At 37.7% G+C, this 10,183-nt stretch overlaps 1 protein-coding gene and 1 pseudogene across 3 annotated transcripts; one reads left to right on the top strand and one right to left on the bottom strand.

The window, feature by feature from the left end:
• The first annotated feature begins 911 nt into the window (after window positions 1-911).
• LOC103700647 lies at window positions 912-4,563 on the top strand (annotated as a pseudogene).
• A 693-nt stretch (window positions 4,564-5,256) lies between these two features.
• On the bottom strand, window positions 5,257-9,830 carry LOC120103691 (probable F-actin-capping protein subunit beta). Of its 3 annotated transcripts, none has more exons than XR_005513293.1 (9): window positions 9,494-9,830; window positions 8,591-8,661; window positions 8,285-8,398; window positions 7,998-8,080; window positions 7,828-7,901; window positions 7,598-7,717; window positions 6,414-6,509; window positions 5,909-6,204; window positions 5,257-5,618 (listed from the first exon to the last, which is right to left on the bottom strand). XR_005513293.1 is itself a non-coding variant. In XM_039130010.1 (8 exons), the coding sequence occupies exons 1-8, from the start codon at window positions 9,620-9,622 to the stop codon at window positions 6,121-6,123; spliced, it is 771 nt and encodes a 256-aa protein (XP_038985938.1). In that variant the 5' UTR covers window positions 9,623-9,830; the 3' UTR covers window positions 5,813-6,120. The 3 variants fall into 3 exon arrangements, 1 of the variants encoding a protein (XP_038985938.1); XR_005513294.1 differs by having other exon boundaries at window positions 5,257-5,554; XM_039130010.1 differs by lacking the exon at window positions 5,257-5,618 and having other exon boundaries at window positions 5,813-6,204.
• Window positions 9,831-10,183: the final 353 nt, after the last annotated feature.

The following is a 10,183-nucleotide window of genomic DNA, read 5'->3' as shown; positions in this document are numbered from 1 at the left end:
CTTATTCACTTAATAAAAAAGAAAAAATTATGGTGAGATTTATAGATAATTGGCTCAAGAGAACTCATGCAAATTTCTTCAAAATAGGCTCCAGAGTCAAAGAAACTTGTATTGTAATAATAGAAATGACATTTTACACATCCATATTATACTGTCATAACATAGACTATTCAATATTTTTTATATATAAAATCATATAATATTTTTTTTTATTTTTATTGTGCAAGTGAAATGTTGGTGATTATGTTAAGATTAATGGGTTTCATTTTTTTTTTAAAAAATGGAAGGCATTACAAAAACTCAATTTTGGTAAAAAGAGTATTTACATGATTATATATTAGAAAAATCTAATTGTTATCCGTTGTTACATATTATTAATATAAAGAAATCATTTTTTTTGAATCTCAACTCAAATCAAAATTAGCTAAATTTGCCTCTTACCCATCCATATTAGACTGTCATAACTTGGTCAATTCAATTTTTTATACATAATATCATGTAATATTGTTTATTTTTATTATACAAGTCCAATGTTTGTGATTATGTTGATTTGATGGGCTTCATTTACTACAAAAATATGTAAGGCTTTACCTACGAAGTAATACATAATCTAAATTTAGTAAAAAATAATAATTACATGATGGGAGGAAGCTGTATCCCCCATATCCCAAGAATCAGATATGACGCTAATGGAGCGAGCCTGGGCTTAGCAAATGAAACAGTTCAATGAGGCCCATCCACGGCTCCGACCTAGCAATTTGGGTTCCCTGTTTGGAAACCAGGTGGGCCAGACGGATGGGCCAAATTCCGGGATGCAATGATGGTTTGATGATGGGCTCATCGTCTGGACGGTCCTGATCATCCGATAGTACGATGATTGTCCAAGAGCGGCGCTGGAGGAATGGAATCCTCCAGACTCGTACGGAGGGCTTTTCCACTCCCTCCCCTCCTCCTCTCGTATATTCGCGAGGTCTCTCACCGTGCTCTCCACTCCATAGCAGAGTTTAATCCCAAAAGCCCCATAACTGCCCTTCTCCTTCCCTCTCTGCTCTCTTGTAATCCAAAACCATTGCAAAAATGAGGTAATCTTCTTGTTTCTTGTTCCCTCTAGTTCCGGATCATCAAAACCCTAGTTTTCCTTCTTTTTTTTCAAACTTTTTTTTTGGTTTTATTCTGCTACTTGTACTATGTTTGGTTTATGGAAGCAGTCATAATATATTTTGATTCAATTTTGTTTCTTGAATGCATTTATTCAAATTTATATATTTCTGTTAGCATTTTTTTTTAATGCTCTTCTCTTGATCGAAATGGTTTTGGTTTTTAGGGTTTGTTGGTTTAATTTTTCTTCCGCCTTTTCTGCTGCTTACGTGGTAGCTGATAATAAGCATAAGCAGATCGGTTGTTTGATGACAACGAGTTTAATAATTCTTCTATGGGGGTAGTTGGGGCTCTGGAATGAGCGACTCCCATTCCAGCTGTTTGGTTGGGGGGGGGGGGGGGGAGTCTCATTCCCATTCCAATTCCAGGGGGAATGGGAATGCCTCAATCCCCCAAAATCCAATCCCGACTCTCCCTTAGTATTTAAATCCTTTCCCATTCCGAATCTGATTCAAATCACGAACCAAACGTGTTCGGGCATATGGCCATTTCGATTCCCATTCCAATCCGTTCGGATTCCGGTATTGAGCTAAATGCACCAGAAGGAATTAGGTGGGACATCCAAGAAGACTATGTAATTGATAGATAGGAATTAGAGACTTATGAGTGCTTTGAAGTTGTTGAGGTTGAAGACAACGGCCACTTTTAAGTGATTTCTTCATTTAATCCAAATCTTGTGGATAAAAGTTTTGAGATTTAGTCTTCCGGTTGGTATCCCTTCCTGTTTAATAGTGGTGGAATTAAGTTTGGGAAGGATCTCCATTGTGGCCTGTGGAAACTGCGCTGATAGAGGATATAATTGGCTTTCTTCTCTTTGTTTCTTTAATTAGTTTTGGGTCATATGCTGTGCAAGCGCACATAGGAAATGGTGGTTTTTAAGAAATGTAACTATTAACTCATTTGGGATCCATTGATTCTGTAGAGTTTGTTCATGTGTTGATTTGTTGTTTTTAAATTATTTTTTAACTTATTTTTTGGCTGGTTATAAGAGATGGAACTTGAAAAGAAATCACTGCTAACGATCAAAAATTTTTATTGGTAAGGAACTCGGCATTATAGGCACTTTGGGTATTATAAACTGTTGCAATGCTGTGAGCATATATATATATATATATATATATATATATATATATATATATATATATATATATATATATATATATCATCCAATTATTATTTTTTTGTATGTTCTGCTAATTGTCTGCTATGAACTCTAGAGCTTCAAAAAAGAAAGATACTTTGCTCCTTTGTGTTCAATTTTTTTGATTCGAAAACTGTCAACTTTTTTTGTGGAAGGTTGCCATCATTCCACATGCATGTTTTTGTTGTTTCTTGATGTCTGTAAGCAGACGCTGTGATTCTTTTCTCCTCATAAGAACAGAAATCTTTCTGGCGGGAAAGAATTTTATATTTCTAATAGCCTATAGTTTCAGAGTTAACACATGCTTGTTCTCTTTTGTTTGCAGCCGACATCCAACTACAAAGTGGGCCCAAAGATCCGACAAGGTGTATATCACCATTGAACTACCAGATGCAAAGGATGTGAAACTGAATTTGCAACCAGATGGACACTTTTATTTCTCTGCAGCTAGCGGAGCAGATAATGTACCATATGAGATTGACTTTGAATTATTTGACAAGGTTAATGTGGAGGTAGGTGCTCAAATAGGATGGGGGAATTCTTCTAATGGTCCCTTACTAATGATGAATATGTTTAACTGGTGTTGATGAGAATGTTGCAGGAGAGCAAAGCTTCTGTTGGATTGAGGACCATATGCTACCTTGTGAAGAAAGCCGAGAAGAAATGGTGGAGCAGGCTACTGAAGAAGGAGGGGAAGCCCTCCAGTGTTTTTGAAGGTTGATTGGGACAAATGGATTGATGAAGATGATGATACGGAAAATAGATGTGAGTCTGATGCCTCAAGCATCTTGATGCGCGTGTCCAAATTGTTGATTATATCTTCTTTCTTTTATTTTCTTTTTGCTCACTATAACTTGCTTTTAATTTTATTATGCTGTTTATGCAGTCGGAGATATGGACTTTGGTGATATGGACTTCTCGGTAATGTATTTTAAGCCAAATCCGAAAATTATCTGTCTTTTCTTTTGCAGTTTCTCATCCCCTTTTTAATTGTGCAGAATTTGGACATGGGTGGTGCTGATGATGAGCTTGATGATGCTGCTGCTGATGCCATTGACAAGGAGGGAGGTTAGTCTTGTTTTCTTGAACCAAAATCCGTTACAAATACCAATTTATTTGTTCATGTCAAGAATAATAGCTTGATAAGCCACATTTGTTTGCGGGGGAAGAAAAAAGATACACGAGTTTGCTTGAGTAGTAGCTCGTGTAATCTAGTACAGTTAGTCCTATGTTGGCAAGTAGAAAATAGACTGATTATATTATTTCTAGGAAGTTGAGGCCTTTGCTCATGCAGATAAATATTATACCATTTTTGTTTTGCAAATACTTCCAAGACATTCATGTTCTCTTTTGAGCCTCTAAGTTGTGATTTTAGACTTCCGTGAGGGATGTCTTTTAAGTTAAAGATACGCTTAAAATTGTTTCCAGAGTACATTACAAAAAAACCTCCTAAGATTTACATTTATTACATTTACATTGAATAGTTTGTAAAACCTACATTTACTCCATTAAATTAATGGGTTGGTGAAACCGTTGGCTTCATATAAAAAATTAAAATTGTTCTTTAAGTCGGGAGGAGGATACATATCTTTTTATATCCTTGGGTAGCTATTATGTTACCTAAGGTTATTTATGGTTATTTTTGAATTTTTTTCGGAAATGGCATTTGGGTTCTATTTAAGGTTAATGGTTTGCTTAATGTTTTGTTAAGTTATGGGTTAAAAGTCTTAGATAAAATAAACCTTAGGGGGTGGGTGTAAACATAATTTACCCCTTTAATCTTAGGTGCGGTTTTTGTAATTTATTCTTGTTTTTATATTCTACTTTCTTTAGAGATCAATATTGTTCATTGTCTATTTCATGTGGTTATTAGTAGTTGGCTATTTGGTCATCAATAGATTACTGTTATTGATGGGCGAACTCTGTTGTCGCTGAAGCAGATGATGAAATGGAAGAGTCCAAGGCAGAAGGAAGCAAGGTGGAGGAAGCCTTGGCTGCAGCTACTAGCGAATCTGAGGCAAAAGCATGAGGCTTTCCAGCAGCTTGAGATTCCGTTTAAAGTCCTGTGGGAAACTTTGACATATATGCTAACATTGTGTTTTTGTTGATTCGGGTGTATGTGGGAGGCCGAACCCTCCCTATGGAGATACCAGATTTCCTGTTTCTTTTTTTAGCTTTCTTTCGAGATATTAGCAATGGTTCTGTTTGGAGCGATATCAGACTTAACAAAGTTTTAGTATACGGATACACTCTTCTTATATGTTTTTATGGGGTATAATTTTTTTTGATAACTTAGTTTTCCGATTTGTGTGGTTAACGGAAGCACGTCCAAGCTTGTGTCGAATTTTCAAAGCTTCTTGGATATATCCCTGCATGCATGGATACCAAGGCATGGAATCATCGTCTACTTTTTTTTTTTTTGCTGAAAGAATCCTCGTCTCCTTGGCTTGCAGAAATCTCCCATTCTCTTCAAACTTCAAGAAGACCACACCTCGTTGGAAGCATATTTTAGGAGCAATTCAATATCTCTGATTCGGGTGTCGTTTTGATCTTGTCTGCCTCAGGCTTTTGTGATTGAGTAAATGGATTAATTGGTCTAAACTAGGCTAACGGGATAATGGGAGAAACAGCAAAATTGGTGGACATCCATAAACAAGGAGAAATATAAATAGTAATTGAATTCAATTTCTCTAATTCAGGTGTCGTTTTGATCTTGTCTGCCTCAGGCTTTTGTTATTGAATAAATGGATTAATTAGTCTAAAATAGGCTAACGGGATAATGGGAGAAACAGCAAAATTGGCGGACATCCATAAGCAAGGAGGAAAATAAATAATAATTGAATGGATCACTAGTTTAGCTGAGATATATTATACGGTATATATGAAGATAAAGACAAATGGAAATATAGATATGGACTATATATGCTACCGTCTCAGCCATTGAAATATCAATAAAATAGTGAAAAAGGAGATTAACTGCTCTTCAAGGAATCGTTCAAATATTTGGTAATCAAAAGATTTATCAATAAAGATCAAAAAGTATTTCTCTCCTTAAGCCAGACAATGAAAAAGCCTTGGCCTACAAAAATCTCACGTGTCGATATAACTGTTAAAGTACCAGTTGAGGGCCTGGCCTATCCTTCTTTTTTCTTTGCGGAAAGGAAAGGGGTGACTTCAGGAACCCCTCACAAGGTTAGGTCTGAGCTAGAAATCCCAATTTTTTGTCCCTTATTATGTCGAAAGTCCTTCACATAACTGCGATGATCCATCTCAAGTCAGGATGAGAAAGGAGGAAGGTGAACATGGTGTTAATAGCCAGCTGTAAAAGCACATCAAAATATAGAATGTAAATTTAATATTTGTGAATATTAGATATAATCTATTTTAATAATATTAAATATGGTTTTTTTTAATAGGGTTGCTTTGTTACACCTGCAAAACTTGCATTTCTGAGGTGATGAAAATTCCTCACTGGACTTGATGAGAAATAGTATACCACGTCCAAGAAGTAAATTCAGAAAAAGTTTGCAATGGTAAATGTTGTTACTTCTAATCAAGTACATTGTAGTGTTCTATAGACTTCCAGCACCAAAATTTCCAAAAACTCACCTTTTAACTGTCTAATATAAACTCACTATACTGAAGTACTGATATTTTCGCAAGACAAGCTAGAAGTGTAGTTTTAAAATCATCAAGGCTGCAACATAAAATTTCCCAAGGCAATGACTGTGTCACTGTCCCTCCAAGTATCCAAATTTTCTTCAGCACCAAAATACTGATTAGTTGGATGCAAATGATTGCTGCACCTTTCACTTTATGGGTCAACTTTCAGGCAATCTCAGTTGGATGCCCTCAGGTGGTGGCCTCAGTGTGCAGACCATCTCCCTTGTCTTCCCAAAATAGACCTGAAAAGCACAAGGTTATGAACTAGGAAAAGGATTCAAACAAAGGTCCAAGGTAAAATAGTAATCCTACAGACTGATTTAATATCATTGTTGCAGGGCATACTACTTCACAGACTTATGTCAAGTAGGCAGAACACAGTCCATCAAATAGCAGCAAGTGGCTCATATGCTGATGGAAAACCATTAAACGGTTGGATGAGACAAATTACCTGATCCAGTGAGTTCCTGAGCTTCCCCTCCATTTCTTCTATCATCTTTCCCATGTTACACAAGTGGCCCTCTGCCACTGAAAGGTCTAAACTCATCTGTAAAATCAAAACCATGTTAATGCTGATAAAGGAAAGGTTCGAGTGAAGATATGATTCAAAACTGTATAAGCCAAACAGTATTTTCCAAACTAAAACTAAGTAAATCTGAAAGAATAAAATTTTTACGACCTAGCTGACTGTAACTTTACCTACTTCTAGAGCTCATAAACCTATCTAATTCCCAACAAACTTGGTATCTTTTGGCTAAAAAGTAGGTCAGCAGGACCCAATATCTTACCTCTAAGCTTTTACGACTCAAGTATTAACAGGCTTAATTTAGGTATAGCAAAGTTGGATCTGACCTAACTAAAGTGAAGGGGTTCAAAAAATCTTGATTAATGTCATGCCCCGCCTCCGTGGGGCACGTGCGGCACCCAATGCCCACGTGGGGGCCACATGAGGGGGGAACACGGGGCTACCCTGCCAAATATTGTCCGGTTTCGAGGCCCGTACGCGTGTGCGCACATGCGGACCCCAGAATCGGACAATATCTAGCAGGGGAGCTCCATGTTTCTCCCTCATGTGGCCCCCATGTGGGCACTGGGTGCCTCACGTGCCCCGTGCAGGCGGTGGCGTGACACAATCTACATGACGTGTCCAACAAGAAAGTTTATTTGGCTTGGTCTGGATCTTAAACATTGATGTAAGATGGTGCAGACAAGTTCTAACCCTCTATGTTTGCACTTGTAGCAACTACCTTTTTCTAAACACTGTAGCACCATGTGGCTTTAATCAATAAACATGCCACCTGATGGATGAGCAGCTCATCATGTACATATATTACGAGTATTGGGATATAGGAAACCACCATGATGACAAACCAAGGGATACCAACTTGTCAAATAAAAAACTTAAAGCAATTCAGCCTTAGGCCCAACTTATCAAATTCTAGGTAATTAATAGCATGAACAATGCCCTAAAATGTTTAATGTACCAAAAACAACAAATATATAGTTCTATTTGGGCAAAAAATATATGCGTTGAGACGGTCCCCTACCTCCAAAGCATTATTGGACAGCCAAAATATTAGAAGTTAGAAACCAAAAACAGCAGGATTATCGTTAAGATATTATCAAACCAATTACCTGTCTTCTGATTGATCCTGACAGATTGAAAGTTCCCAATGGCTTGTGTTCTGTGGTCAATGATAGCATGACGGTACTGGTTAAGCAGTAATGAGCATTCCCCTCTTCAACTGGCCCAACCTATACAGGGAAATGAAGAATTAATCATTATAAGTACTCAAACCATATGAAATACACTAAGCAGCTTAAATCAATCCACAGAAGTTGGGTCCAACAAAATCACGCTTCACCTCAATAACATGAATAGCATCCCATGAACCCTCCTGCAAATGTCCCCTTCTCCCATGCCCTTTTTTTGATCCATCTTCATTTCCAAAAACCGTTACATGTTGTTAGAGCCAATGCTAATATTGTACAAACAGGGAAAAAAATAAAAAGCCGTTCACAATAGAAGCTTTGCCTTTCTTTATTAAGAAACATGCCACAAGTCCCTGATTGTCATCTTCCCACATGTACACCGATGAGACACCCCCTTCATAATACCTAATGATGCAGTTTGATCAAAAGAATGGCTATTATTTCCTCAGAAACAGAGCATCACTAATAATTTTTCAGGTTAAATAGAGATATAAGTTAAACAGATGATCAAGAAATATCTCCTCTTATCCCTAAAGGATAGAAATCAGCTCATAAACATTACGTTAAATCATAATGACAATAAAAGATGAGGAAAGTAAAGGACCTCACTGATCACGATAAACAGCAAAAATCTCATTTGCTTCAATTTCAAGTTTCCTCAGTTCATCTGATGGTAGTGGCCCATCTTCCAAAGGTGGGCGATATTTGTTTGACCAAGGCGATCTGCATGAGAAAATAATAATCAACAAAACGGGAACATGGAAAATCCACCATAGAAAACACAGCTTCTTACACACAACAAGAACAAAAGGGCTGAAAGTACAACCAAGATCAAATTTTCAAGATTTCCCTAAAAGAATTCAGTGAATCATAAACCACAATCAGAAGTTATGAAATGATTCTTCAACTATTTACCTATACGAATCAGCGTCCCTGTTGTATTCACACAGTATGAACTCCTTCATCGACTCAGTATCCATACAAACCTGCTCTCTTGATCAAAAACAAAATTTAGATCAATCTTGCCTTTAATACCATCAAACAACTGCAGTGCTGGCTTGATTGCAGCATTTTATATATAGCTCAAGTGCAATGGAAACAAGCATCAAATTTCCATGATTGAGCTGGTGGGATCAAGAAGAACACATAAGAATAGCTCGCAGGCATCTTCCTGTTGTCTGAGCTATGCTTGCAATGGTGTTGGCGTATAAAATTAAATGAATGCATCAGAAATTTAGAGCTGACAGAATATCTGGGAAGCACGGCACGATCAAAAAAAAAATCTAAAATTTTTACGACCCAGTTTTCAAAAAACAGCAAAACAATGCACAATCCTATGCCAGAAAAGGGCAGAAGCTAGATAATTTTTCCTCCATGTGCACAATCCTATGCCAGAAAAGATAGATAAATTCTCCTCCATGTATTGCATTCAGAACACATAAGAGAGAGGAAAAGAGCCCCAGAAACTTCCTCGAAAGACACGAGAGATCTCCAAACTACCGACAGGGCCCCCTAATGAACCCATAATAGAAAACATACTTCTATACAGAACTTACGAAAATTATTCGGAAAAGAAAAAGAAAAAAAGAACCACCTTTCTACTTGAAACGAAGAGAGCGCGACAAAATCGAACTCTGTCGATAGCTTACGAGAACTTTCGCAAAACAATAAAGAAACAAGATCAAACTTTGTAGAGATCAAAAGGTAGAGCACGAGATCAGCTACGAAACACGGATAATTAACACGACTCAGACCCAAAAAAAGGCAAAAGAAATTGGAATAGGAATGAAGGAGAGCAGCAAGAGAAGAGAATAGGACCTGGAGGGGCTGGTCGACTTGGGAGAGGAGGTCGGCGGAGTGGTGGGGGAGGAGGGACAGCAGGGCCGACAACGCCGTCTCGCTCTGGTTCGGCGAGATCCTCCGCATCAGATCCATCGCCGCCTCCATCTCGATCTCTCTTTGGCTCTCCTTTTCTCTCCCTGGTGGAGGATTTGGGGAAGAGAGGAGGGGTTGGTTGTGTTCTCTTCTCCTCCTCTTTTGGGGACCGCGCGATGAGGAAAGGGTGGGCCGTTGTTTGACCCGAGTTTCCCTCGCGTGAGACGCCCCTCTAAGCGCTCCTTTCTCTTCCCCTGCCCTCCCTCTCTCTCCCCCTTTATTTTGTTTCATTCATGGAAAATGGCCTTGGAGTGTAAATAAATTGATCAAAGCACCATTCTATTATATTAATTAAGCAAAAGAAAAAGAAAAAAAAAAGGGATGCATGGCTATATCCTTCGGATGATGATGCAGAGCAGAGACATGGATGGTATGGATGGTGCATGTTTGCCTAATCTATAAAATAAAAAAAATAAATTTTAATCTGTCTTCAACAATTTGCTGGTGGATAGATTTAAGTAATTTAAGAATAAAAATTCAGAAATTTTAGCTAACTTTATCCACATTGCATGGCCTCTTTTTCTCTCCTTTATGACAGCCTAATTTGTGCCTTCCATATTCAAACTATTTTAT

The sequence above is a fragment of the Phoenix dactylifera genome, chromosome 9, assembly GCF_009389715.1.
Source record: "Phoenix dactylifera cultivar Barhee BC4 chromosome 9, palm_55x_up_171113_PBpolish2nd_filt_p, whole genome shotgun sequence".
NCBI lineage: Eukaryota > Viridiplantae > Streptophyta > Magnoliopsida > Arecales > Arecaceae > Phoenix > Phoenix dactylifera.
Note: the sequence above shows the minus strand (reverse complement) of the source record. Positions and strands in the feature narration are given on the sequence as shown.

What these genes read in the sequence shown, in the direction of transcription:
- LOC120103691 (XM_039130010.1), bottom strand. Translation starts at nt 9,622, where the DNA reads ATGGAGGCGGCGATGGATCTGATGCGGAGGATCTCGCCGAACCAGAGC. An exon ending in AGGGACGCTGATTCGTATAG is followed by an intron (nt 8,399 to 8,590) that starts GTAAATAGTTGA and finishes TTTCTCATGCAG; the next exon opens with ATCGCCTTGGTCAAACAAAT. An exon ending in TCAGGAACTCACTGGATCAG is followed by an intron (nt 6,205 to 6,413) that starts GTAATTTGTCTC and finishes TGTGCTTTTCAG; the next exon opens with GTCTATTTTGGGAAGACAAG.